Here is a 27677-nt window from a genome sequence, read left to right as displayed (position 1 = left end):
ATGGAGTGGATGCGGAAAACCACCGTGAACACTACACAGTGGCGTCACAAGTCAAGATGAATAAAAAACCTTGAGTTGTTTTCCTGGTTCAAAAAGGTGTTAAAATCGAATTTATTTTGAGAGTAAAGTAATTGAAAAATAATTATTTACTGTAATAAAAATTAAAGGCAAATGGGACGCCTATGATTGGCTTATGTATCGAATTGCAGCGGATTTCCCTGATATTGTCTGAAGTGTCGTGCCCTGAATTTTCCGACATTTTGAGGAAACTCCTCGTCGCCACCCTGGATTTTTTATTTCTTTTCCTCAAACACTCTTCGCATTCTCCACCACCGGAGCAATCAAACTTGTTTCGCATATCGAACGGAGAGTTTTATATAAAGTTCCCAAACCGATTTTTGATGCTGCACCTGTGTATTAACCCAGACAAATTTCCGCATAGAAAATCGATTCAGAATCCAATTCACAACTTGGAAAAGCAACAAAAACCATGGAGGGTCAACTTGTAAATCTCTTGGACTTAATTAAAATTCATTCCAGATTTGTGGAATTTCGGTTACAAAACATGTCGGACATGGCCGGAATGCACTTGTCGTAAGGGTGGCGGTCAAGATTTTTATTCCTCCAGTGCTGTAGAGTTTTCTCCAGCTATTGCTTGATGTAATAGGAATTGTTGGAGCACTATAGCACGAGCTCGATATAATGAGCGAGTGGCCAATTCTAACAAACTGCAGCTGGCTTTGCAAATTGTAAAATCAATGCATTTAGTTGAGAGACGCTACTGATTCCAGTTCTGGTGTGCTTCACCCAGTTGTGTCTCGTATAATTTCGTCATAAATAACACCGCAGACTCCCCTAAGTTTTATTTTGACCCAGTCACGTTCTGTAGGCCAGCCCTGGCCTCACCGCCTGCATATTAAGGTCTTAATTATTAGTAATAGCTGTTAAAATGGAAATAAATCGCGGAGGTCCCACTTCAGTTTACCCCTTGAGGGTGGTTTTTTCTTTTTTCTTCCAGCGCACACATTCTACTTTCGAGTCAATTATAACCAATGAGTGTATTGTTGTGTTCCAAAATAAGTGATAAATTGTAATCGAACCCAGTTTATTCTATAAATTTGTCAACGACAAGATTTATCGCCATTACATTAGGAAATATATCAAGTAATAAACGCCGTAGCAAGCGATACGTCGTGTTTTGCCCCCTTTGATACACTCTAGGGTCTAATATCAAATTGATAAAGTTTCAAACAAATAGTCGCCGGAACAATGCTAGAAGCGCAAATATTTCATTTTTATTATACCCCCTAAAAATAAATGATTTTCTACGTTTTAAAGCTGCGCGTTTTTCCATGACAAACTACCCCGACGCCCAAGATAGAGAACAGTATAAACTTACGACAAAGTTTATATTGGTTTTCGCAAAAAGTGTTGAAAAGGAAATGTATGTCGAAAGTTCTTGAATTGTGAAACCGAGATCGCCGGTGGCATTTAAGGTCAGGAAATGATCGATTAAAATCCAGTAAAGATACTCCTTCAGGCACTAAAACACTATAATTAATTTTCAAGCGATGCAGAAAATTCTTGACAATATGGTGAGAGAAGTTTCTATAAAAATGGCAAAAAACTTTTTGATGATGTTATTGAACTAACATGAATATTACTATTGTAAGCTCTTAAGAAAGTTATTAATCTACAAAAATGCATATGGTTTCAAATCATTCATTCTATTTTAAAATACGTATCAGAAAAGTTAATGTATCCTGACACATGATAAAGACCTTATCTGCCTTACTGAGATCGGATTTGTTCCGATTTAACTTTTCTCCACTAGATAAGGTATTTAAGCTCAAAATTCTACAATAATAAAGAAAAAACATTTCAGTACGTGCCTAAATCTCCCCAATATTCCCATTTACCACCTCGATCAAGTAATATAAATTCTCCTTTTTGGCTATAAATGGCGGTTCTATTAGTCGGAAGTATAGAAAGAGGTTAAAAATTGAAGTTTAAATAACACAACCGCAAACTGGAAGTCAATTTTTCATCTCTCGAAACGAACAAAATTGAAAACATGAACGGAATATGGCAATATTAAAAATATTTTGCAACGTATTTCGGCCCTCTCGGGAAATGTTTCTCAGGAAAATTGGATTGTTGAATAAAAGTGTGAGTGGTAGCATTAAGCAGAGATGAATATAAATGCCAAGAATTCATATAAGTAAGCGATATTGCTTTTGTTTCTAGTTCTTTTATAGGAACTTTTCCCCTATCACGTTTCCAACATGGAACAAGACCACTTCCAACTTCCAAAACTAAAAACTAGTCATTAAATGATGTTCAAAAAAGTCTGGAGGGTCTCTCAGATGCAATATAGAAGTTCAGCTTCATTGTTGCTTCTAAAATAGAAAATGAGGCGCAATTTAAACTTTTCCTGGAAAGTAGATGTATAAGAATGGGCACATCCTGCATATAACGGGTTTTATGTTTATAGCTTTCGCTGGTTTTGAATACAAACGACTGCATTGATTATGGTGCTGGATACTTTGGATCTATTTAGTGACTTGGCCTCTAACATGCCCCCTAATATGCACAGCCTCGTCAATTGTATGAGGTAAAGGAACGTGGGAAGTCTCCGGAAAACACAGCGCTAAAGTTCCGAAAGATGCTGCCATAAAGCTCAATAAGAAGAGAGGTAGGGGCTTCCAAACGCGGGCCTGTAAACAATATATTGCAAAAAAAATTAAAATTTTTAGTTGGTTTTACTTATACCAGTAATGGAATTTGCGGAGTAACCATAGAGCCGAACCTCCCAAACATGGAGCACATGCAGAACATGGCATGCCTTGAGGAAGTAGGAAACAACTCTGTGGTAAACCCATAGAGAACAATATAAGCAACAGTGAAGCAATATTTGCCGCAAAAGAAGGCCACTAGTTTCACCCAACCTGCAATACATTATTCATTTAAAACTCTTCTTTCGGAGACGCTTTTATTATTACTCTCTGGCAAAAAGCCCACAGCCAGGCAAAATGCACCGCCCAGAATTAGGGTGGAAGACATCAGTCTTCGACGGCCCCATTTCTCGTTAGCATAGTAATATATTACGTAACCAGGTGTCTCAGCTACTGCGGAAAATATAAAACTGAGGTAAATGCTCTCGGAAACGTCCACTGAATGGATTGTTAAACCGTAGAACACGAAGGTGCAGCATATCTGCCAAAGATATAAGTTTAAGGGCATATTCTGAAGATAAATGTATTGATCGATTCAGCAGATTTTATCGCTTGAAAATCCAACAAGTTTGTGCAAAAAATGTAAATTAATTCAAATTTTTGTCCTGATATTTTCGTAGTTCTCATTCCATGAGAAAATCTAGCGGGAAGGAAATGAAAAAAAGGCATGTGTGGCATAATAAGGCATATTTGTCACAAAAAACTCATAAAATTCTCAACGTTTCCCTTACCCACGTAAGTGAGCAGTGTAGAAACCTCATTAGAAGAACTGGGTGCTTCAAAACATCCAAATATGACCCACTTTGCGACTGCTTTAAAGCGCTACTGTCTGTCTCTTCACTGCAAGATTTATCAAAAGCTCTTTGTAGACCTTGTGTATCTTCTAAAGAAATTTCTTGGTGATTAACGTGAGCAATATAATGCAGAATGTCAATAGCTTTTTTAGATTTATGCTTCGATAGCAGCCACCTAAAATATCGTCGCCTCAAAACGCAAAAGTTCGTAGAAAATTTTGAACTTTAATACCTTAAAGACTCTGGCAGGAGTATCCACAAGGGGATCGCGAGAAGTCCTGGAAAATAAAGAATCCTGATCAAGATTCTCCATGATAGTATCAACCAGGCTGCGATACCAAAAATGACTTGCCCTAAAACATAGACGCAAGTAATAATTGTGTTTTCTAGATTTCGATCTTTAACTGCTACTAGTTCCATTGCTAGAGAACTTTCTGTTACTTAAATAAAGTTTTCACAATTCTCCAAATTATACCCAACACAAAGGCAGCCCCATATGTGGCACCCCGTAAGGCTGTGTCCAGAAACTCGAAAACCAGGAACTGTTCTGTGTAATAGTTCAGGGACAGCGACTTTAAAAGTCCGGAAATGCTGCTCATCAATAGGCTGGCACACATTATAGTTTTGCGTCCATATCTGTGGATAGTTGTTTGGGATTAATATCACTGTTGAATTCCATTAATTTGAGAAATTTCTTTTTAACTGTATGGAGAGAATGATATATAGCTTAGGAATCCATGTAGGCAAAAAGCCACTTTCAGAGACCGTGATTAATGAATTCGTATACCTGTCCGACAAAAATCCTGAATATACGAGACTGACCAGTTCGCCTGAAGCGCTTATGGTACCCACCAATGTCAGCTTCCACAGGTTTTCTGGGCAAAAGATGCCGAACTAAATAAATCACAAAAGTTACTGTATATGCATAGTAGTAAAGTATACAGTATTGTCGTGCTAATATTTCAGGTTGTGATTTCTCTGGTCATTTTGTGTAGAAAAGATCATATGAATACATGTCCGCAACGGCCCAAATTTTTAGCTATAGTGTTGAATTTTTTCTGTTCAAATCGTTATTTTTAAATTTCTCAAAAATTATTTTAGACATTACTTTCAATTTTGGTGTATGTTAATAAGACATAAAACCCAGTATTATAGTAAGAAAAGTAATTCTATTGCTCAACCAGTGGCGTCCCTGCATACATCTTCCGATATTATTGACGAAAAAAGGAATACATTACCCACATTTTTTCAAGGCAATATTTTTTCTAATTAGACTGATCAATTCTACATGAAAAGGGTCTCTTATAATAAATTACAAAATATATAATATTTAATATAAAATAATCATTTATAATAAACTCTTAAAATAAACAAATTGATTAATTTTATTGTTTTAATCAGAATACAATACAATACAAGAATGTATCATCTAACGAGAAAAGTACAAGAGATCTTTTTCATGTAGAATTGACAAGCCTAATCAGAAAAAATATTCCCGCGAAAAATGCCAGTAACGTACCACTTTTTTGTAAATAAAATCGAAATACATGTGTGCAGGGACGCCACTGGTTAAGCAATAGAATTATTTTCCTTGTTAAAATACAGAGTTTTATGTCGTATTAACGCACACCAAAATTGAAAGTAATATCTAAAGTACTTTGTGACAAATTTAAAAATAATGATTTTTAAAGAAAAATTTCAACATCCTGTAGCTAAAAATTTAGGCTGTTGCGGACACATGTTCATAGGAACTTTTCTTCATAAAATGACCTGGAAAATCACGCCTCAAAATATTAGCGTGACATTAAGGAACACTCTGTATATGTATAGTAAATATATATACATCATGTACTATGGTGACCTCCTTTATTTCAAAGACAAACTCGGAGCATTTGATAGTGATAGAGCTATCACTTATTTTGGAGTTATTACTGCATAAGTCCAGAGCTGATCTATTCGTAGCTGAATATGGCGGATACCTCAGACATCTCTCTGGAAGATCATCCCTAAAAGGTACGTAAAGAGGAAGAAAATTTGAATTGTACGTTGGGGTTTTCAAGTCACATTCTTCTATTGAACACCGGGAAAACTATTCCAATGAAAATAACGCCTTCGCCAGAACGTCAAGGAGTTAAATATAACTTACCGGTACTTAATATTACGGGCCAAAAATATATAGTTCATGGGAAATACTGAAAATACAACCGCGAAACTCAGGCATAGGTAATAAAAAAATTGGAATTTTCCCCATTTTCCGATTTGAAGTAGGACTTCTTCAAGCTGCTTTGAAAAATCAATAAATATTGTTTTGTTTATCGTCTCTAAACGTTGGGGATTGTTTTGGCATGTTTGTCGAAGGTGGCCTTGGAACGTCATCACGGTTGAAAACAATTGAACATTCGTGTGCGCGTCGCTTCGAATATTTCTCGGCCAAGTTAAAAATTATCGAGCTACGATTTCCGAATTGAGCCTGAAAAGTACAGTGGCTCGAGTCCAGCGCAGTAGCGTAGACAACAAATTAAGTTTTTTAATGATCTTGTAAAATAAATATGTTATTTAACATTGTTATGCAGCAATCTGCTTGTTCTTTCTTTTTCCTATTTGGGAATAAGGACTTACACACAAGCAAGGTTGGAATTGCACAGTATTATCAGCTGCATTTAATATTGACGTTTTGCTCACTTGTGACTTTTGGGACACCCTCTATATGGCGGGGAACAAAAAGTCAATGGTATAGGTAGAGGAATAAATTGCGTTATAATATTTTCTCAAATCGCGTATATTTAACCATTCATAAAATTGAATGTTAGTTTGGCAAACATCGACGTTAAAATTATTTCAATCACATGTAACATATGTAGGTATTTGAATAGTAAAAAACCTATAACAATGCTTTAAAAAGCTTTTTCGTACTAGATGCCAGATTCTCCTAAATCTATTGCACACGCAGTACTCCCTTAAATATTACTTTTAATGAGGGTAGGATGATTTTATCACTGTACATAGGAAAAACGTAATGCTTACTTATTATTTAATGTCACATACAACGTAAAGCTCTCATGGATGCGGTCAAAATGCGCATTAAAAGGAGGGAAAAGAATTAAAGCCAAAGGTTTAAATTAAATATTGTTTGGTAATTGACTGGTTGCCTATGGCAACGCCGCTGAAGGTACGAGCTCCCCATATATACGAGGGGTAATTCAAAAATTGGATCTTAATAACAATATCGTTTAAATACGTGACTGATTCAAAGTCCCCAAAAATTTGTGATGTGCCTTTGCATTGGCAACACCTATGGTTTACCTATTACGCCTCATACGTGTTTCTGATACAGTACTCATTTAAAATCCTTATTTCTCTCGCATTCCTTGTAACTCCCAGTTAAATATGGTGCTGATCTAATGCCCTTAGGGGACGCTTGCATCAGTTAGTGGAAGGAAGCGCTTATTCCACAGGACAATTTTTCGAATATCACTATATTCTTGCTTTATCGTAATTTGCATATATTTTAAAGAACTAAAGAGTTTTGATCACGTCCATGAAATCATGATTACGAGGAGGGAAAAAGTCACAGAGCTACCTGATTATCACTTTTGCAGATATACATGAAGGAGCTATGCCTTGATATGGTTTTATGCTAATACATTTGCTATAATTTTAACTAAATTAAAAAGGTATATTATCTAGGCTTGACATGTAGGACTATGGCCTGTAAGCAATATTTTCAATTAACCTAATAATAAATCCTTTAAAATTCGCAACACAATAACTGGCCATCTCTAGTTAAAATGACACATTAACAAACTATGTAAATCACACTTTTAGGGAATAGTAAGGGCTCCCATAGACTCACCACATTGTGTCTTCGTAAAATACGTTCATTCACAATAAATGAAATTATGAGTGGTGCCACTTGGGGTCGCGGCCAACTCGTCCTTCTGGAGGACCTTTAATAGCCTCAAATAGGACAATATATGAGTGTCAAAATTAAGAGTTTGAACAATAAAGTCAAATTTTGTGCTTGAATTTTTGTGCTGCAATCATTTTCGTAAACATAATTTGAGCTTATAAGGGAAACAATTGTTTACGATGATTTATCACACTTAAAAGAAGGCGAAACCTCAGATTACTCGCGCTCCTCCTTCTTCCTCACACTATGGACTCATATGGTTTTCTTCTTCGTTGACTTTTTAGTGCGAGGCAAAGTGGCACTTGAGTGGTCCTAAAAATAAAGATTAATTAATATTTTATTATTCTTGGTTAAATAATATAATTTTAAAAAACACAGAATTTTCTAGTGGAAAAAACACACTGAAGGTCACGTTTTAGATGATTGTTCGGACAAAAACTGGTAAAATATAAATCGAGCACGGAAAACACCAATACACCAATATTTTTCGTTATTTTTGAGGCCTCCATCCTGGAAATGCCTTAGCAGAAATTAATAAATTAAAGGGATTGTGAGCATATATCGCTATCAAAAATGACGAAAAGTTTCGCTGCATCGATCTTTCACTTGGACAGTTCATATTGTAAGTGATCAAGACACAAAAGCTCAAGTTAGTAGTAAAGGCCTAAAAGAGCCATTTCACACTTGAATGGAAAATATCATGCCTGTCTCTAAAAGCCTCCGGTTAGGAGCACCTACTAGTCAACATCATTGTCTATAAATCTCCGAATAACTCTTAACCTTCTATGTGCCAAGGGCGAGTCTGTGAGGCTCTTGATGGACACTTGACTTCCACTGCGCTGCATGGATTTCACTACTTCTTTACCACCATCTTCCGCATTAACATCCAAGCTGCAATCGCTTTTAGATTGCACTTTGCTTTCTACCAATTTCTTATTAGTACTAAAAAAATCGCCCCAAGAACTGCGTTTCTCTTTGATTTTCCCCGGGATATTCAGCTTTTTCGGAAGACGCAGCATTTTGCTGAAAGCGTTTTGATTTTTAGCCGAAGAATCGCTTCCAGAGGCCGGACTGCGGTTTCTGGATCTACGCCTCATTTTAGGGGAATAATTAACAAATATCTCTTTGTTGAGGCTTTCGGCACTAGAGCTCAAGCTCCTCACCACGCCTGGTTGCAATACCAGAGTGGCTTTGATTGGATTTCCTTCTGAATTTTCTTTTTTAGGGGGTAGAGGCGGTAATGGGGCCAGTTTCTTGTGGTATTTTCCCCCCCGTGAAGGTATTACTTGTGAGGACATTACTTCTTCGGAATTTCCTTTAATGTTAGCAAAAGAGGAAGACAATGACGACAAAGCTGACGACAACTTGGTTAAGTTAGAACTTAATGTTGAAGACGAAATCGAAAGGTCGCTGGCGCATGCAGTTAATTTACTGTCATGCCCCTGCTTGTCAACAGACTCAGACTCTGTAGGGTTGTTATTAATGTTAACTATGGTCGTAGTACTATTATCAACGTTACTTTTGCCTAGGGCGACAAAACTTTTACCATGCAACTCAAAACCTATAGTTTCAGGAATATCATGAAACTCTGTCTCACTGGAGGATGAATCGTTCGTTTCGGACAGTATTTTCCTCGCCCGATCGTTAAAAAACACTATGTTGGTGTCGAATACTTCGTTTTCGTCGCTGTCCTAAACACACACATTTCTGATCTTACCGAATCTTGAAGAAGATATTACTTACGTCACTGGTAATGCTAGACTTCTTTGGAACACTAGACCTGGTAACTCTAGTTGAGCGAGATCGGGTCAGGGAATTGGTCCTTTGGTTAGCAATGCTGTCTCTAGATTGCAGCTTCAAGGGCTGATGAGCGACATATAAACCTTCACCACTCGAATATCCTAAAAGAAAATTATCTTCAAGAGTCTTTAAAGTTCCTAACACTGACCGGAACTTATATCCTCAATACTCCTCAATTCTGCGACTCCCTCACCACTCGCCACTTTCTTGGCTACAACGTCAACTTCTGAAAAGTAGACGGAAGCTGAAGAAGCTGAACTGGAGCGATGTGGACTGCGCCCAGATTTACGCCTAAAATTTATTAGTTTTGAAACTGTTTTCTTATTTAAAACAGTTCTAACCTTCTAATTAAGCGAGGATCGGTGACTAGAACGTCATCAACTTCGTCACTGGCGGAATTACTGGGGTCGCTGAGATCACTGAGGCTGTAGGATTTTTTTAGTTGGCTTACTATTCCTCCTCCGCTCTAAAAATCTCATTTTAGTAAGAAATAAGAATATGGCCAAAAAGGGGAGTTAAATGATTAGTTACAGAAGATTTAAGTATACTTACTGCACATTGTCGTGTATTAAGAATGAACTTGTTACGTCACAGAAAGCCATGCAGAGCTGCGGTGTGTGTGTGTGTGTGTGTGTGTGTGTGGATTTATAGACCAAATGTATTGTTTTTATTTATTTAAATCACAACCTCAAAAAAATACCAAGCTAAAATTATATACTTAAAAAACAGAAATTACTGCACTACTAATCCAAAATCAGTCATAATCGGCATAAAAACATATAGCTTAAATTATAAAATAAACAGTCAAACGTCACAATAATTTCGATCGTTCAATAGAAACTAACTAAAACCATAAAAATCACTGCTTTCTCCCATCATCAGTTTTTTTCTTTCTGGTAGTCCTTCTCACCCCCTTTGTCGGTTTCTTGACATCTTTCTCTATAACCGCGGATTTAGCCACTAGAGCCTCGAATATTTCCTCCTCATCATCACTAATAATATTCTCTCTCAATTCTTCAGCAGCATCTAGTTGGAAATCTTCTGCAAAGTACCTTCCATTGTGAGTTTGATATTTTACAGGTTGAACATTCTCAAGATTAACTTGAGTACCGTCCGTCTGATCGGAGCTAGCGATTGGCGGCTGTGCAAGGTAGCGCAGAACAGTTTCAGATCTCACTGACTGTGTATAGAGATAAAAGGGGGACCATTAAAAAAACCTCAAGTAGGTGTTGAAGTATCGGTAAGTATCGCATGTCTTAGATATATTCATCTATTAATCTATTGTCAGTCAGATGTATGATTGGTGAATAGTAAATGACTTAATGAACGTCCTACGTTTACGATTCACCGCTTTCTGCGAGGTTTTTTGATTTAAAGATCGCCCGATATATAAGGTGATTAAGGTGTGCTATATGTATAATGACAACAGATACCTAGAGAATATTAGTTAAGCTTTTAGAGTTAATTTCACAATTATAGAGAATTAGGGACATTTTCCTATATTAAAAAATTTAACTTTTGAGTCTCTAAGTCTTCATGGCCCTGATTATTATATTTCTGTTTCTGCTAATTATGCTCTCCTGGATCTTGTTCATTCATAAGCTTGATCAGAATCTATTTTGTTCAAGTCAACTAAGTGGTTTTTTTCAATAAATATTTTGGTGCATTTCATGAAATACCAATTTTAACTAAAAACCTACTTTGAACACAAAAGTCTACTGAAGAAGAAACAATTTGAGCAAAAGCTTGGCCAGCCAAACAAGAAAAACACCAAAAAAAGAAACAACATGCATTTTCAGAAAGTCGCTAAAATTGCAAGATAAACTCTAATAAGCTGTGCTGAAATGGCCGGAAAATAAAATATTAATGCCTCTCATGCAATAAGTACATGTTCTGACTTACCTTGATGGCGGTTTGCATAAGAACAGTAACCCCCTTTTGTCCTAAGCCCAAAACTTGTTTGTAGCTTTGTTCTTTGGCTTTGGAAATGTACTCATCAATTTCCTAGGTAATAGAATTAGTTATAAAATGTATTTCTGCAACTTTAAGAATCAAAAACCATAACAGAAAGATTAATTAGTGGCCTGGAAAATATGAAAATAATCGATAAAACTATTAATGGGATTTTGTAAAAAAAACATTTGATTGTGTAAGCTATAAAATTGCAACTGAGACACGCTTGGACGACTTTAAAAATCGAGATAATTTTCAGACTTACCTGTTCCCTGCTGCTTAGCATAGGGTGGACAAATTTCCTGTAGAGAATACTGGATCCTTTCGTAGCCGGCGAAAGCAACCATATTACCAGGATTACCTTTATCTCGTAATAAAACGGGAACCTGAAAATGTGTAAACACTGAATTGGTGCAAAATTTGAAAAAAGCGATTTTTTAAAATCTCATTTATTTTCACATTCATTCATCTCACACATCTTCAAATTCATTAAGCCGATCTGCCCGACTGCTCTGGGTAAATTATGGATCTTTAGATGATTTGATTGAAATAACAAACAAAATTATCGTTCTTAAAAATAAATAAACTTTTTCTGTATTTTTTTTTAAGGTAATAATCTTGACAATTTGGCGAAAGCAAGAATTTCATGTTTAAGAATTTTAAAAAAATGAAACATTCTTATGATTTTTGCACTTACCAACTAAGGAATATGTCTGTGAAAGTTTCTGCGCACGTAAACAGAGCGAATACAATCCAGTACATCATCCATTTTACCTAAAAATAGAGGTAAACATTAGACTCTGAGAAGTCGTAAAAACTGGTCTTCATGACCGAATTAACGAAATTGCATCACATAAATAAATGCAGAGTCAATGATCCCTCTTTGAATACACAAACCAGAAACGCATCTATTGGTAGGTACTAACTCACAAATTATTTTAGGCCGACACATAAATAATTGGTGCGACACGTTCATAGAAAAAGAAATTTGTGTACTTCCTTTATGATCAGCCAACCGTCACGTTCTTTGTTAGAACACGAATTTGATATCAAACGCAACATTATGAAAATATGGTGCTTTTTAGTAGTCGCTAAGCGCGGTTTCAGTTGCACTAGTTAAACAAAGAAAAAAACAGGCTTTTATAAGTTTTTAACTCGATCAACAACTTGGTAACGAGCAGAGGTATTGTCGAGCCTGATTACTTACGTATTCCTTGACATTTTTCGTCTTCACGGCCTTATACGAGGCGTAGGCGGGATAAAGGGTACCAAAGACTATTCTGAAAGGAAAAAAGCAAGATTAGCTTGGGTTACTAGGGAGGTAATAATTTTAAAAATTAAGCGAAACCTACAAGTCAGATGACTCATAAAAGGAAAGTTCTTTTAAGAAAGAAAAATGATACCACCTAGTGCGTTTAAAACCACTGTAATGTGACTCACGTTATCGGACCATTGTATTTTGTAGCGTCCAAGGCATTTAAAGACAATAATGCTAAAATTATGAGTAAAACACGTAATATTTAGGGCGTGTATCACCCAGTAGCGTAGCAAAATATTTACTCAGAGACTTAATAAACGTGTGGGTTTTAATAATCAAACGCAGTGGGATTTCTTAGATTTTATGGACCATTAACTTGACTACTAAGTAAATGTAATGACTCCTAGTTAGCCTTAGATCCTGATTATTTATCCCCTAAGATTACACGATACACATTACCCGAAACAAACCTCGATTTTATGCTTCTTTGCCCGTTTGCCACGCAGTAATCGTTTTAATAGCAACTTATTGTTACGATGAAATGTGGCATGAAATAATTAATGATCTACATGAAGATTATTACTAAAACAAAGTGCCGCAAAAATTGAACACCCACCGCAGTAATTTCCAGAAAATTTTACGTTTCACTAAAGATAAATAGAACGAGAAGATAGGGACATGAAGGAGCCAGTGCGATGTATTTTGGGATGATCTGCACTTGAGAGTTCCTTGCCCCTTGTTGCTTTTACTCTCTTTTCCTGACTTTAAATAGAAACGGTGATTAAGAGGAAGAGATTTAACTAAGACAAGTGTTGATAGTAGTATACGAACTACCTATTTACACCATTGTTTTGTAATATACCTCAGGTTACGCCTATGCGTTTTCCTCTTACGTGGGAACCTAAGGGCAATGTTAAAACATAGGTAGAATTTATATTTATTTAGAAACACAATTTCTTTGTCTGATATAGCTAAATCATCAAATTGTAATTAATTAAGACCGGAGGTCTCAGTACTGTTTAAAGTTCAAACTACCCCTATCAATGTACTGTAACGAAGTCCATATGTGTATCACATATAAATAAGGGAGGTGCACACAAAGAAATCAGAACCAGTAGAAACATTCTCAACACGTTTTCTCAGACACTTACACCAAAGGGTCTTTGCTCTTCGCTTCCGCTCTTGTATTATCGAGAAATTAATAGTGTTATATTTTTAAATCGCATATTGTTATTCCAACCTAGCACACTACAGTTTCCATTATTACTCCCGATTAATGTTGCACAATTAATAATTATTGTAACACTAGCCCGCCGAAGACCCGCTGATTGGAATGAAATTTGATTTTCAAATTAGGGATTCGAACGATCGCTTGGTTGGTTTTGAACGCTGACCCTGATGATTAAACTGGCTAATGAGGTATAGATAGATATACGAATTAAAAAAGCAGAATTGTGGGACTATACATGTGGAACTGTGATACCACCACATGCCACATGCAATACTAATTAGTGCCCCAATGGGCTTTACCGTTGACTGGTTGTTGTTACTTCCTGTTGCCAAGCTATGACTATTTGTAGCTTTAATTCTAACCTGTGCTAAGGCAAATAAACCAATTTTATAGGCGAATATTTACATAACTAATCATGGCCAGTCAAGCATCCAAAAATATGTTCTTAAATAATAAAGTTTGTTACCTAGTCAGTCGATAAATCATAATCATACATAAATGACCACCACATCGTTCCAAATGTTCACTATGATCCGCACCTCTGGTTTGAGCTTTTGGGACATGCTGGGTGGAACTTTCATTAGGATTTTTAACGAAAATCAACCATTTGAAACCGAACTTTATCTAGGTATTTATGCCTCGATGAATGTATCGCAATGCAGCTTGATCTCAACGTGGCCAAACATTGGCAATCATCCAAAAATGGCATGAAATTATTTATAGCTGTAAACCAAAGCAGATGGGATGGGAGACAATGCAGGAGACAAAAACTGGAGTTGGGACATGAGTTTCTAACATGCATGAACAACCGAAAATGACGACACATCCTATTAAAAATAAATGGAAATCGGCGAGAATAAATTTGTAATTTATTTACGAGGAAGTAGACCATGGATTTTTTTGTAATTGATTTAGTTCAATTAAACGCGATCATATTAATAGAACTTGCACTCGAAAAGATTGGGAGACGATAAAATCAAGTTCTCTTGCATCAAGCACAGTCCTGAGATTACCATTTATGGGCTAATGATGGTCATCTACCAGATATGACGTAAAAGCACTCACACTGCTAGACGGTCAGGCTCACAATAATGCTTTTTCAGCGTGGTGCCGACCCTTGAATTTTGAACGTGCACTAACTCTATATTGAGGAAAAGTATTGTGTTATTCTCTTATTTCTGTCAGCCAAGATCAACCCATTTATGTACATAGTGAAGGTCAATGTCTGCAGAAACTGCTCTTTGTGACTTTCTTTTTACCGGTTAGTGGTTGCTATTATAGAGAAAAAACAAATTTCACCATTAAAATTTTTTGTTCTAAATATTATTTTTGCGCCTATCCGTCTGCAAAGTAGGTCCACTTGGTGGTATAGTGGTTTAGATTAATGAGCATACATGAAAAATGAATGGAAACACACTTTTGACCATGAGTATTACCAAATGAGCATTGAAATGAACAAAGATTTGATGAACCATTAAAATTATGTAAATTAGAGGGTTTCACAGAAGATTTCAATGCAGGAACTATTTGTTTAAAAATTAAAATGCATTCGTGTCACCAAATTATAATGGATACATGCGTCAAAACCCAACATTTATGGTCGCAAAATGTGAAACCTCAGTGCAGCCCATCATTAGTTTTAGTGATTGTCTCAGTACCTGTTTAGCAATTGCATAAATGTGATCTTTTAGACATAGAAAAAGACGCTATTGTAATTCTATACAGTTGCACAAGGCCCAATTCTTGCACCAGATAATACCTTGATGAGCCTGAGTGCTTCTTAAGTGTATCATTACTCATTTGCATTTTCAGCTAGGTTCAAGCAAAGGCATATCCAAGGATAGCCAATTGCCTGGAAATTATAATCAGAAAATCAAATAAAACCGTGATTAGATGCATAATAACAAGCTTTTGGTTCTATTCAAGGTTTAAAGACGGTTCTAAACCTGACACTCTTGAGGCCTGTGAAGTGAATGTTGAGTTTTTGAAAATGCCCTAAAGACCAGATTTTTGTCTTTTTTTTATTTACGACGTAATAAGTGCGAAATGTTAAAGCATAATACTCCTTTGTCTTTAGTTAAGGCACAGGCTTGTCCAACGCTTAAAAATGTCTAATTTCTTTGTGACTTCTATAAAAAATCTAATAAAAATAACAGTAGCTGGACAATAACAAAGATCCCCTTCAAGGTTTAAAATTGATTCTAAACTTGGCAGTCTCAAGGCACTTTTAACGACATAAAAATGCCTTCGAAACGTACAAATCTCCCATTTTTTAGTTCTTAAACTAGGACTTTTTAACTGGCTTATATTTAATTACTTACATTACGACCCTGCTGATTATTGATGAGATCATGATATTTGTGCTTTAAAATTTGGAGATCACACTCTAAAAAATCACTGCAATGGCCCCTTTTCACTGCTATTAGAATAGAATTTATGTAACATTTGGAAAAAAAGTTTCAATTCAGTTTTGGTTTCCAACTGATTCTGGAGCAAGCATCGACCTCTCTACTTCATGTTGTTGATGTTAATGTGATGTTGATTTTCATTTGTTTTCGTCTTTTGTTTTACTAATTGACACGTGACATTGACGTTTAGCCAGATGGGTCTCGTCTCGAAATTGAGGTAAACATTTACTTAACTTAAACATTCAAAACATTGATATTTTCTAGTTGTAAACGTCAGACATTTGCCTAGCAATATTATACTTACTAATAGAAACGTATGAAATAAACTTTCAAGTAGATTTAAACATATTTACGCTCATTAAACAAAATCTACATTTTGTACACAAACATAATTATACTATTACTAATACATGTATTGTTATTTCTATCTGCCAAAAGAGACATTAACGTACGTCAAAATAAAATGATTCTGACAAAATTTTGAATTTCATTTATTATCGCGTTTCCAGTACTAAATTAAACTTCGAATCGTATTGCTCTCGGGGAGAAAAGACAATGTTCATCCTTAACATTTACCTGTTCTTAATGGTCAGTTTCTTAGTGCCCCACATCACGGGACACGAAGATATCCACACCTTCAAGTACACTGAGGACAATTTCGCAGACTCAATTTCACAAAAGAATCACTTTATAATGTTCTATGCTCCTTGGTAAGTTTCAAGATCAGTTACTTTGTTCAAAATTTAGAGTCTTTGTTGAGGTGTGGACATTGCCAGCGATTGGCCCCAACTTGGGATCAGTTGGCGGAAATGCTTAATGAAGAAGATACAAATATTCGAGTGGCTAAAGTTGATTGTACTACTGACGCTAAGATTTGTTCTGATCAAGATGTAACTGGATATCCCACTCTTAAGTTCTTTAAACCTGGAGACAATACTGGTGTAAAATTTCGGGGCACTAGAGATTTACCCACATTGACGAACTTTATTAATGAACAAATTAGACAGGTATTTCTTCTACATTCTGCCATGAAAAACATTTAAATCATATCTTTAGGATGAAGATACTCCTCCAGGCTTAGTAGCAACCAAAGAATCACCTCTCAAAGAATTAAACAATGATAACTTTGAAAAAATCATTGAGAAAGGCAAAGCCTTTGTTAAGTTCTATGCTCCATGGTGTGGTCATTGCCAAGTAAGTTATTTAATCCAATGAAATTCCACTTCTCAACAGGAAAATTGTTGTTAGAGATTGGCTCCTATATGGCAGGACCTTGCAAAAGCCATGGAATTCAATGATGAAATCTCCATTGCTAAAATTGACTGTACAGAGTTCAGAGCCATTTGTACTAATCATGACGTGAAAGGTTATCCCACTTTATTGTGGTTTGAAAATGGCCAAAAGGTGAGCACTTCAGAACTTAAGAGATGAAAATAAATAAGTTTATCAGACAAGTAGTGTGAATGTTAACATCTTATGTTATCACTAATTTCTCACTTAACAGGTAGACTGATAAGACTAGCTTTTATTTGCAATAATATGTAAATTTTATGAGTTTTTAATGAACTTTCATCGACCCATAACAAAGAACTGATAAGTGGCTTTGTTTATGCTTGGAAAAATATTATTTCTTTAGGAATATTAGAGTTTGTAAACATTTACTAATAATTCACTTTACAATTCATCCAGATTGGAAAGTATTCAGGAGACAGGTCATTGGATGACTTAAAAAATTACATAAATCAAATGTCTGGGTCTGAAGGCTCAGAAAAATCAGACTCTAAGCTAACAAAAGAAACTGAAGATCAGCCTGTTGTTGAGCTGAATGCTGACGCCTTTAGTGAAGGTTTGCCGTGTTGCAATTGCGTATTCACGTTTGCATTTGGTTACGTTTTAGAAATAAAGTTTGGGATTACTTTTGTCGATTTTTACTCTCCGTGGTGTGGACATTGCAAACGACTCGCTCCCACTTGGGAACAATTAGGAAAGAAATACCAAAATGAAGGAGTGGTTAAAATTGGAAAAGTGGATTGTACTGTGCCAGATAATAGGGAGTTTTGCAATGAGCAAGAAGTAAGTTTAACTTGCGTATCAAAGAGAAGAGATTGAGGAGTGCATTCATGTGTTTTAGATTGATGGATTTCCTTCTCTATTTCTCTATAAAGATGGCCAGAAAATCTCCGAGTATAATGGAAACCGTGATCTAGACGATTTGTCTGAGTTTGTAAACCAGCATTTAGGTCATGATGAACTTTAACCATGCCAAATTTCAATTCTAGTCATTTAAATAATTTTTTTGCATGTTTTTTATGTGTTGCGTTGCAATCTAAGTATTTCTTGACAAAATGGCGAAATACTTTGGTTGCAGTAGTCTATTTGTATGTGGTTCTATTGTTATTAATTTATTCCACAGTGTACTGCCACTATATACTTTAATTCCATACAAATGTGCATATCAGGGATTGTTGTCATTCCGGGACATTTAACTTATAAATGGTTAGGTATTTTATCGAGAAAAGTGGGTACTAATATTGGTCAGAATGACCCGGATTTTAGTATTATTACATGGGTATAACTTCAGAGACTTGTTTAAAGGTGTTAGGTTTTTATTTTGTGATATTTCCATAGTATATAGGATGAGCAAATATTACCTGTCGGTAGTTTTCTGTGTTGTCCTGAATATGTCAATTAAATCTGAATTATAATTTAAGTCTTTTCCATAGATTAATTGCCATTTTCGTGTAATATAAAGATAATTATGTGTAAAAATAAAATTGACCTTAAATATTTGAACCTGGTTTATAAAGCGAATTGGGCTTTCAGTTTGGAATTTTGAGTCCTGCAGATGTGGCTGAAACTGTAAGTTCTGTTTTAATAGCGTACACATCAACCTATGTGACTATAACTACGTTTAGACCTGAATTCTGTAACTATGTACATCCATTGTTAACGACACATAACTATAACATATACTGCTGTAGAGATATGTAGGATGTTACAAAGTCATACCGTTAATTATATAGGATTATGAACATCTCGATTTTTTTTCAGGACCGCATTAGCTGAGTAAATATGGCTTAGGATATTAAATAAACGAAAGCAGGGTTGTTTTATTTATTATTATGACTATAATTGACTAACGTTTACTCGCTCTCGACCTCAAACTTTACACTAGCCACCTCATTTATCCCACCCTCAATGATATCACCCTTTTTCACTGGCCCCATACCTGGAGGGGAGCCTGTAATGATAATGTCGTTTGGTTCCAGAGTTAAATATCTTGAAATATATGAGATTAGAAACGGTATGTTGAACAGAAGATCTTTGGTATTGCCTAAAACAACAATTCAATATAAAGATGATCTTGCTGTATAAGGTGTCTCAAGAAATAGTTTAAATTATTCATATAGAAAAGTTGGTAATAACTGAAATAAAAGGAGTCAAAACATAAAAACATTTTTTTTGAGTTTTCAAGATTCAAAAATATATACATTTTTTATTCACAGCTTTCTTCAGGGTCTTTTTGAATGATCACCCTATATTTTTGTATAAGAATGCCCTGTTCTATACTGACCTCGTTGCTTTTCTTCTCCATTAATTTTGCACCAAAGTTCTACATTATGAGGGTCTGAAATATCCCCTTTAGAGATAAATCGGCTGAGGGGGCAAGCAGTATCAAAACCTTTTCCCAAAGTCCAACTGCCACCAGTTTTCCTAGCTGTTCCCTGCAGAATCTGTATTGAAATCTACTGAACTAAGTTCGATTTTTAAAATTACAAGCTTGCAAGTTGCAGTCATGTCTAAAGCTATGCAGTAGCCGGCAACTACATCCATAGCCTTACTTTCAGACACGTTTTTGCATTGCTGACCAATCACAATTCCCAGTTCAATTTCTTCATTAACAGAAAATCCCTTGGGAATCTACAAGCTTCATGTAAAATAAAAAGGTCAATGGTGAAGACTTTCTTACAATAATTTTTTGTCCTTCTGTTATGTAGGAGCTTGGGGGCTTGATGAAGAAATCTGGGAATTCCGGTTCCGGGCGGTTTAAGATTTTCAAGAGGGACCTTATTCAGTCTGATGGTTGTAGTGCTTGAGTGTGATTTAGTTATAAGTTTTTTTACCTGTAATTGGCCGCTACTCCTATACATTTTGTGCTCCTACATGCGAAGTTCTCTAAGGAATCTAAGGTTGAGAAGAATACATGTTTAGTTAGCATTAGATTTGTCAAATAGTAATTCAAAGCGAAAACTAGTTATGTTGTTACATAAGGGATTCGCTATATTTGGTAAAATTATTTTAGAACAACTTGCCTTGCATTTTCGTGTAATTCAGTGATAGCCAGACAATATATGTGGTTGTCAAGATTTCATGGACAAAGTTTAATACGTCATGAGCGTTTTAATGATGTCCATTTTGGAGAATTATTTAATTTTTTTAATTTATTTAATTATTTAATGAAAGGCGCCAATAATTTAAACGAAAACAGCTGATTAGGAGGAAAATTGAACTTGCGCTATTGCCACCTTCCTGTTTAGCACGTGCGTGACATACGTCACCTTTTTGATAAACTTCCATGGGTGCATAACTGAAGATTGTACTAGTCATAGTACAATTAGAGTGTGCGGAGTTTTGACAATCCCTTGATAGAATTGCTTGGGCAGGGTGTTTTATATGGGGTTTGATAATTTCAATAGATTAGGTCAACAAAAAAATATTGTAAAGATATTTGTGCCTTTACAAATGCAAGTGTACATTCTTTTCAACTGCCATTGTCAAATTTAGTAACTATGTCTACCTTCTGTTAAATGTCAAAACTGAACCCTGCCTGTCTTTGTCATTCTTCAATTGTTTTCTCTGACTGGTGTTGGTCTCTGTTCAATTGTTCTCTTTGGATTTCATGGCGGATCATTAGTTTTGAGTTTCTCGGTAAAATTGTGCAATTATACAACGTTTTCCGTCTCAAAATTATGTGGAAGTGTTCGGTTTAGGTGCCGGAGACATAGCTAATCAATTAGTTTAAACCTAGTACATAGATAGTTCAAATAAAAACTGAAAAAATGATTAAAATGGAAACGGATAAGATCGAAGACGTTACTGGTAGCAACACTCAGGTAAATTTACGTTTATCCATTTCCCATTCGTATGATTATTGTTGCGAGAGGTCCGCCGCGCATTCAACAGTCATATTTCCGCGAATATCTACTGAGAGCATTCCAGGAATCGCATGAATAGCCGATTTTACCTGGGCAAGTTTTTTGCACCTATAAAAGCTGTCATCCATCTGTCAATCTCAGCCTTGCCGCTTGCGTGCATTTGCTGTATTTGCTTCCTATTTCTAAAACGTTACCCCTCGTTAATTAACAATAGTGCCTTTAATTATTTAGTTCATTAAATCAATAATTGATAAACAGCCAAAGAGTTTAGTGCATGAGCAGAAAGATCTACCTTCAGCAAGAAGAGCATCTTCAGGTTAAGTAGAACACCATTAGGTATGTCTGCCTAACTGTAAAAGTGAGTATTTACATGCACAAGGAGAAATTCTAATAATACACAAGTTTCTTTGTTGGGCCAAACAATAAGCATTTATTGGTGAAGAATATAACTGACCTTTTTAAGGAATTTAGGTTTTATGTCTTGCATAACAGTGGGAATAAGATAAACTTGTTATATTTGATGTAGGTAAAAACTTCTTTATACATAAACAGTAAAAACTGCATTGCAGGATTTCTAAGGTATTTCGAGATATTTTCGTTGTACTTTGGGATATTTCTGAGGTGGTTTCTATTCATCTTCATCAAATTATTCTTCTGTATCAACATAATAATAAGTTTAAAGAGAATACTTTTCCAAAGCTGCAAGACTTTATTTGTGCTATATATGATGAACGATTGAACATATCCTTCTTGAGATAGACTAAAACTAATATTGTAAAAGGGGCACCTTGTAAGTTGCATGGAAACCTGAACATATTTTAGAGCAAAATCATTACATAAAGTGAGCCACAATAGACCTAAGGGACCTTGTTTTATAGGAACATGAGTCATTGACAATAATTGAATTCTCACTCTTAACGGTTTCTATAGAATCAGGACCCAAGTTGAGGTGGAGGGTTGTTACCTGACTGTTACCAATCCACTCAATTCAGTACAATAAAATCAAATTAATTAGAATATATGGGTGAGACCTCAGTATGCAAACTGTAAGAAGTTATTCAGGAGCTTTTTGTATAGTCAATGTGAGTAAACAACACCGAAATTTCAAAAAAGGAAAGTATCATTGCTTAATTACAATCATGTACTAATCACCAGGTGACTTTCTCTAGACGATTAATGATGAATCAAAGCAGTGGCACCTATTGCACCATTGCATAAAAAATAATGGCGTGGCGATTGAGAAACTTCTTGCACATTTCTTATATTGTATAGCCATGCGAAAAGTTCATAAAACCTTTAAGCAAATCATTTAGTTAATTCAAGGCGAATAGATCAAGGATGAAGGTGACTGGGACTTTGGAGGGAAATTAGGTAGCATGTTACAATTGAGAAATTGGGATACGACAATGTGTATTAATAGCTGAAACATAAGGATTTTTAATTTCACAAACATTTCCTTTGTTAATAATTATTGCCTGGAGGTAATTACCATACAACCTACTGTTAATGACATTGAATATTGTCTTTGAGATTGTCCAAATTAGTGCCACAAGTTTCAGTTGATTTTCAGTTGCAATGTAATCAATGGGGAAATTTTACACCATTTTAGTTGCGCTTAGGCCAAAGTGGGTGAGTCAAACAGTTCAATAACCAGTGAAGATAAGAGCATTAACTACTGCCGGTGGTCATAATGGGCCGACAAAGACAGTTCCATCCTCGCCTTCCAAAGGTGAACCTACTGAACCACAGTACCGAACTTAGAAACCGGCTATTGCGTACCTGTAACCTGTTCGGTGGACAGTACTTGCTCGTTGATAATTGAGATGGTTCTTTGTTCTTTACGCATTTGTCTCCACAGTAGCATGAATGTACATTGTGTTTGCCCAAACCTCCACTTTAATGTTGAGAAATTGCATTTCTAGGGCAGGATGGGTTTTTTTTATCGGGGCTTGGCATTTGCGTCAGTTTTGGCATATCACGATTTTTTGCCTGTTTATGGTTGAAAGGGATATGGCATCAAGGTCCAGTTATTTTCTCAGTCGAGTTCCACTTCAAGCCTATTAAATGAATAAAAAAACGTAGAAATCGTTGACGCAGAAGGATCTATCTCCACTAGAGATTAAATTTTTATAGGTTCGCATACGCCGATATCTTATGTCTTTATTTCCTAAAATAAGCGATTTCTCGTAAGCTAATTAATGATTCATTATTCTAGTAAATACTTTGAAATAAACTTGTATATCTAGAAATAATCCTGCACTTAACAGGTGAAAGCCGAATGTCTTCAAAACCTACTGGTTTCTGTAAGGTGATATCAAACAATTTTTTTCTTTCTTGTTTGCCTCGCTGTGATATTAAACCGTTGTCATTGAACTCGGTTAACTAATCTGTTAATAACACTTTCTTGCTGCGTTGTATTTAATTAATTCTTGGTGCATTTATAATTAAAACATTTAGTTCTTGACGTGCAGCCATCTATAGCGCTGACCGTGGTGTGTTAACCCTATAAAATCGCACTTAAATACAGATATAAGGCGGAAAAAATTTAAATAATTACCCCGTCCTTGCCAATATTGATATAGAACAAATCGGCCAATTATGGACTTTGTCATTAATGATAAATCAATTAGCCTGTCTCGCTAACCTTATATTTGAGTGTGCTGAAGTCACTTTTATATTTTATTTGCAATTTCGCACCTCAGACTTAACAAGACTTTCGCTTTTAATTGCACGAGTGTAATAAGTCAGTCAAATAAGGATCGAGAAGAAAATAAAAATTGTCACGTCCAACCTCGATTTATATGTGGAGCGAAAATCTTCACTTCATAAATTATCAGAGACGGCAACGAGGACGCTGCCCTGATTGGCAATTTTAAGTGTTGATTGTACAGGAATTTTATCCGCGCTTTAAGGTCTAGACTCCCATTATTTCCTATTTTCAGTATCCAATGACGACTATCCTTCCATACGACACCACTAGAAAAAAAGACTCGGCTTCCTCGGCCAACTTCAACGTGGAACGCGAATCCTGTCTGAGGTACTTCGAGAAATGGAGCGAAACGGACCAAGTGGAGTTTGTGGAGAATTTGCTGTCCCGAATGTGTCACTATCAACACGGACACATAAATTCCTACTTGAAACCCATGCTGCAAAGAGATTTCATTTCATTATTGCCAAGTAAGTTCTCGAAAAACGCAATTTGTCTTCACTTAACTTTCTGTATTTTACAATTCCCGATATCCGCTTTCCAATGTCTTGTGATTGTGCCAAAATGTCTCATTCTAATAGATTTTTGTTGTTTTTGAGCAGAGAAAGGTTTAGACCATGTAGCCGAAAACATTTTGTCATATTTGGATGCTGATAGTTTAAGAAATGCCGAACTCGTTTGCAAAGAATGGTTCCGTGTGATATCTGAAGGAATGCTTTGGAAAAAGCTGATAGAAAGAAAGGTGCGAACCGTCTCCCTTTGGAGAGGATTAGCAGAGAGAAGGGGCTGGTAAGTAAATGATCCCTGCATGTTCAGAAAGAGGCATATCGATTTATTTTCTTGCAGGATACAGTACTTATTCAAACCCCGTCCAGGAGAGAATCATAGACCGCACAGTTTCTATCGCGCTCTATATCCCAAAATAATCGGAGATATCGATAGCATCGAAAGTAATTGGCGCAACGGGAAGCATATTTTGCAACGAATTAACTGTAGATCAGAAAACAGTAAAGGGGTGTATTGTCTGCAGTACGACGACCAGAAAATTGTGTCTGGGTTAAGGGACAATACCATTAAAATATGGGATAGGAGTACTTTGCAATGTACAAAGGTGATTGTTTGGTTCGGTTGTAAAGTTTTTGAAGTGTTACTATAAAAAAATGTACATTTTAGGTGCTTATTGGACACACAGGGTCAGTACTCTGTCTGCAGTACGACGACAAGGTGATCATAAGTGGTAGCAGCGATAGTACAGTCCGAGTATGGAACGTGCATACTGGGGAAATGGTTACTACGTTAATACACCATTGCGAAGCTGTTTTGCACTTAAGGTTCAATAACGGGATGATGGTTACTTGTTCCAAGGTACCAGTGCCACTTTTGCTTCCAATTTCGTTTTTAATCTTTGCAATTCTTCAGGATCGTTCAATTGCCGTTTGGGATATGGTCTCGCCTTCAGAAATATCTCTTAGACGCGTGTTGGTGGGCCATCGCGCCGCTGTAAACGTAGTGGATTTCGATGAGAAATATATTGTGTCTGCTAGTGGGGACCGTACGATAAAGGTACGATTTTATTATTTGCAGGTTAACATAAAAAATTTAAAGCTAACTTATTAAAAGATATATAAAATACTTTGATTCTTTTCAGGTTTGGAATACTTCAACCTGCGAATTCGTGCGTACCTTGAACGGACACAAACGTGGCATTGCTTGTCTACAATATCGGGACGGTTTGGTGGTCAGTGGCAGTTCAGACAATACCATAAGGTAAGTTCATAAATTTCATTAGACATCATTGCAAAATTCTGGGATATTTTAAGACTGTGGGATATTGAGAGTGGATCCTGTTTGCGCGTTTTGGAGGGTCACGAGGAGCTTGTCAGATGTATACGCTTCGACAATAAACGCATAGTCAGCGGGGCTTATGATGGCAAAATCAAAGTGTGGGACCTACTGGCCGCCTTGGATCCTAGAACTTCGACTAATTCACTATGTCTGCGCACATTAGTGGTGAGCCTCCTTTTGTGTTGGTGTTGCATTTTCAATTTTTTATGTCTCTTTAGGAGCACAGCGGACGCGTTTTCAGACTGCAATTTGACGAATTCCAAATAGTGAGCAGTTCGCACGACGACACCATCCTTATTTGGGATTTCTTGAATTCGATTCCGGAATCGTCTATCAGTAACGCTGCCGGTTGTGGGTCGACGCCTTCTTCACGTGAGTTGTTTAAATATTTAAAATGCCTTTATTGTAATCACGATATTTTCCCTTCTATTTCCAGCCATTTGGAGTGAAACACGAGTGGACTAAAGCGGTTGTGCGATTAGGTGTATAAAAAATAATGTTAAAAAGTGATTTACCAATGATCTGCGTCCTGTGGATGATGCCAACCGGCACGTAACTTATCTACGGTGACGGCGTATATTATTACAGAATGAATTTAAGCGTATTGATCTGTGTTGGGTTAGTTTGTTAAAAAAAAAGATCTCTACTGTTCGTAGTCCGAATCAAATGTGCTTATTGTTCACCATTGTTTTCGTCTCAAACATGCGTTAGCAATAAGTGTGGTAGACGATGCTTCCTTGTTAATGAAAGAGCCTTTTGTCCAGGATTTTGACAGCTCGGAATAGGTCCATGTCTGCTGGTTTTTCAAGTGAAGCTTGGAAAACGAATAGATAGAATTCACTTTCGTTAACAGAGGACCGCTGTGTTTGTTCGCCTTGCAAGGTCAGTGATAAACCATCAAAATACACAAAAATCATGACTATTATTAACTGAAATGCCAATATTTCTTCACATATGGGATTACGGCTTTTTTCTTGCCTGGAGTTTTTATGGTAAGTAGACCGTTTTGAGTTTTCGTTAGGGCAGGACCCGAAGGAAAGTGTTGTAATCCACAAAACGTTTTCGTTAAGTATTTAATTTCCTAATAAAATAAATTTAGCGAGTGGTGTGTAAATGTACGAGTAGATGTGGCCGCATCTAGAGTCGGCATAATCGTACTTGGCAGTACTTATTGATTTGTGCCATGGTGCACTGCTTCATGGTCGGATAGATTTTCTTTCAAGCCAAAAAAGTGGATTTATCAAATTGTCTTCTTTCAGGGTGTCGTTTGAAATATGTCTCGGACGTAACGTCGGAGTTGCTACTACTTTGAATAAAACAATTCATATTTTTCTTAATTTTCGTAAGACATTTTGGAGCTAAATGAGGCTGCAAAATTCACTTAGAATTTTTGACATTTTGTTAATTAAATAAATAAGCAGCAAAACACGTTAGGAATAGGTAAACCGCTATACCTATGGTAAAAAGTTGTTTTTGTTAAAAGAAGTTCTATATTCGACTACCTAGTTCCAAAAGATCATCGTCAATTTTGAAGACATGGAGACTGCTCTATTTGCGTTTCCTCATCTCTTATAGTTACCAAGATTTTCTGTGTAAACATTGAACATTGTCCACTCTGTACCCGGTAACCTGGCTTTTAACATTCGCCGAGTCTCTTCGAATCGAAATCCGACATGAGTGAATTTCAATGCAAATGGTGACGCAACTGCCATGTGCGATTATGTAGGCTGTAATTCTAGTTTTAAAGAAAAAGCACTGTTTCTAGATTAATTTTCACATGTTCTAAAATTAGTAAAAATATGGATGATGCGATGTCGAAGTGTTTCCCTATAATTTTAATTTATTAAATTTAGTAAACATAGTTCAGCCGTGGCAATGTG

The 27677-nt window shown here is 36.1% G+C and overlaps 5 protein-coding genes across 15 annotated transcripts; 2 read left to right on the top strand and 3 right to left on the bottom strand.

Annotated features, from left to right (window-relative positions):
• Positions 1-1848: 1848 nt before the first annotated feature.
• On the bottom strand, positions 1849-6533 carry LOC136413188 (organic cation/carnitine transporter 2-like). The gene is made up of 9 exons (XM_066396581.1): positions 6498-6533; positions 5373-5618; positions 4317-4423; positions 4005-4165; positions 3762-3951; positions 3467-3704; positions 3003-3216; positions 2773-2948; positions 1849-2717 (listed from the first exon to the last, which is right to left on the bottom strand). The coding sequence occupies exons 1-9, from the start codon at positions 6531-6533 to the stop codon at positions 2553-2555; spliced, it is 1533 nt and encodes a 510-aa protein (XP_066252678.1). The 3' UTR covers positions 1849-2552.
• Positions 6293-16252, bottom strand: LOC136412827 (receptor expression-enhancing protein 4-like). Of its 6 annotated transcripts, none has more exons than XM_066396001.1 (10): positions 16003-16252; positions 12400-12472; positions 11890-11966; positions 11458-11578; positions 11142-11243; positions 9581-9705; positions 9388-9530; positions 9183-9340; positions 8178-9130; positions 6293-7751 (listed from the first exon to the last, which is right to left on the bottom strand). In XM_066396001.1, coding segments are annotated over exons 1-10 (1785 nt in total). In that variant the 5' UTR covers positions 16035-16252; the 3' UTR covers positions 6293-7750. The 6 variants fall into 6 exon arrangements, with proteins under 6 accessions (XP_066252098.1, XP_066252095.1, XP_066252097.1 ...); XM_066395998.1 differs by having other exon boundaries at positions 8220-9130; XM_066396000.1 differs by having other exon boundaries at positions 8144-9130; positions 16003-16251.
• A 301-nt stretch (positions 16253-16553) lies between these two features.
• Positions 16554-18799, top strand: prtp (pretaporter). Its single transcript, XM_066396244.1, has 7 exons — positions 16554-16799; positions 16850-17096; positions 17146-17283; positions 17338-17493; positions 17779-17935; positions 17987-18162; positions 18221-18799. Exons 1-7 carry the CDS (start codon positions 16645-16647, stop codon positions 18344-18346), a joined length of 1155 nt encoding a protein of 384 aa, XP_066252341.1. The 5' UTR covers positions 16554-16644; the 3' UTR covers positions 18347-18799.
• A 395-nt stretch (positions 18800-19194) lies between these two features.
• On the bottom strand, positions 19195-20365 carry LOC136412968 (oxaloacetate decarboxylase, mitochondrial-like). 2 transcript variants are annotated; one of them, XM_066396246.1, is made up of 5 exons: positions 20214-20365; positions 20060-20156; positions 19867-20010; positions 19664-19823; positions 19195-19423 (listed from the first exon to the last, which is right to left on the bottom strand). In XM_066396246.1, the coding sequence occupies exons 1-5, from the start codon at positions 20306-20308 to the stop codon at positions 19233-19235; spliced, it is 687 nt and encodes a 228-aa protein (XP_066252343.1). In that variant the 5' UTR covers positions 20309-20365; the 3' UTR covers positions 19195-19232. The 2 variants fall into 2 exon arrangements, with proteins under 2 accessions (XP_066252343.1, XP_066252344.1); XM_066396247.1 differs by having other exon boundaries at positions 19664-19814.
• A 581-nt stretch (positions 20366-20946) lies between these two features.
• On the top strand, positions 20947-26567 carry slmb (beta-transducin repeat containing E3 ubiquitin protein ligase slmb). 5 transcript variants are annotated; one of them, XM_066396602.1, is made up of 10 exons: positions 20947-21203; positions 24188-24422; positions 24555-24741; positions 24799-25063; positions 25126-25317; positions 25372-25515; positions 25601-25719; positions 25773-25962; positions 26016-26169; positions 26234-26567. In XM_066396602.1, the coding sequence occupies exons 1-10, from the start codon at positions 21150-21152 to the stop codon at positions 26260-26262; spliced, it is 1569 nt and encodes a 522-aa protein (XP_066252699.1). In that variant the 5' UTR covers positions 20947-21149; the 3' UTR covers positions 26263-26567. The 5 variants fall into 5 exon arrangements, with proteins under 5 accessions (XP_066252699.1, XP_066252702.1, XP_066252701.1 ...); XM_066396605.1 differs by lacking the exon at positions 20947-21203 and adding an exon at positions 21297-21581; XM_066396604.1 differs by lacking the exon at positions 20947-21203 and adding an exon at positions 21297-21603.
• Positions 26568-27677: the final 1110 nt, after the last annotated feature.

Source organism: Euwallacea similis, chromosome 13 (assembly GCF_039881205.1).
Source record: "Euwallacea similis isolate ESF13 chromosome 13, ESF131.1, whole genome shotgun sequence".
Lineage (NCBI taxonomy): Eukaryota > Metazoa > Arthropoda > Insecta > Coleoptera > Curculionidae > Euwallacea > Euwallacea similis.
The sequence above is the reverse complement of the archived record's forward strand: the minus strand, read 5'-3'. Positions and strand labels throughout refer to the sequence as shown.

Bases quoted from the DNA above. Each gene is read 5' to 3' on its own strand.
- LOC136412827 (XM_066395998.1), bottom strand. From the start codon at position 16,034: ATGATCTCATCAATAATCAGCAGGGTCGTAAT. The intron at 9,706-11,141 runs GTAAGTCAGAAC...TGAGATTTTTAG, and splicing joins TTATGCAAACCGCCATCAAG to AGCGGAGGAGGAATAGTAAG. The intron at 7,752-8,219 runs GTTAAGAGTTAT...CTTTATTTTTAG, and splicing joins TCGCCCTTGGCACATAGAAG to GACCACTCAAGTGCCACTTT.
- prtp (XM_066396244.1), top strand. From the start codon at position 16,645: ATGTTCATCCTTAACATTTACCTGTTCTTAATGGTCAGTTTCTTAGTG. The intron at 16,800-16,849 runs GTAAGTTTCAAG...GTCTTTGTTGAG, and splicing joins ATAATGTTCTATGCTCCTTG to GTGTGGACATTGCCAGCGAT. The intron at 17,494-17,778 runs GTGAGCACTTCA...CAATTCATCCAG, and splicing joins GGTTTGAAAATGGCCAAAAG to ATTGGAAAGTATTCAGGAGA.
- LOC136412968 (XM_066396246.1), bottom strand. From the start codon at position 20,308: ATGCTAACTAAACATGTATTCTTCTCAACCTTAGATTCCTTAGAGAAC. The intron at 20,157-20,213 runs GTAAAAAAACTT...AGACTGAATAAG, and splicing joins GGAGTAGCGGCCAATTACAG to GTCCCTCTTGAAAATCTTAA. The intron at 20,011-20,059 runs GTAAGAAAGTCT...TGAAGCTTGTAG, and splicing joins CAGAAGGACAAAAAATTATT to ATTCCCAAGGGATTTTCTGT.
- slmb (XM_066396602.1), top strand. From the start codon at position 21,150: ATGATTAAAATGGAAACGGATAAGATCGAAGACGTTACTGGTAGCAAC. The intron at 21,204-24,187 runs GTAAATTTACGT...TCCTATTTTCAG, and splicing joins TTACTGGTAGCAACACTCAG to TATCCAATGACGACTATCCT. The intron at 26,170-26,233 runs GTGAGTTGTTTA...TTCTATTTCCAG, and splicing joins TGGGTCGACGCCTTCTTCAC to CCATTTGGAGTGAAACACGA.
- LOC136413188 (XM_066396581.1), bottom strand. From the start codon at position 6,533: ATGTACAGTGATAAAATCATCCTACCCTCATTAAAA. The intron at 3,705-3,761 runs GTATTAAAGTTC...ACGATATTTTAG, and splicing joins CTCCTGCCAGAGTCTTTAAG to GTGGCTGCTATCGAAGCATA. The intron at 2,949-3,002 runs GTAATAATAAAA...AATGTATTGCAG, and splicing joins TGTGGGCTTTTTGCCAGAGA to GTTGGGTGAAACTAGTGGCC.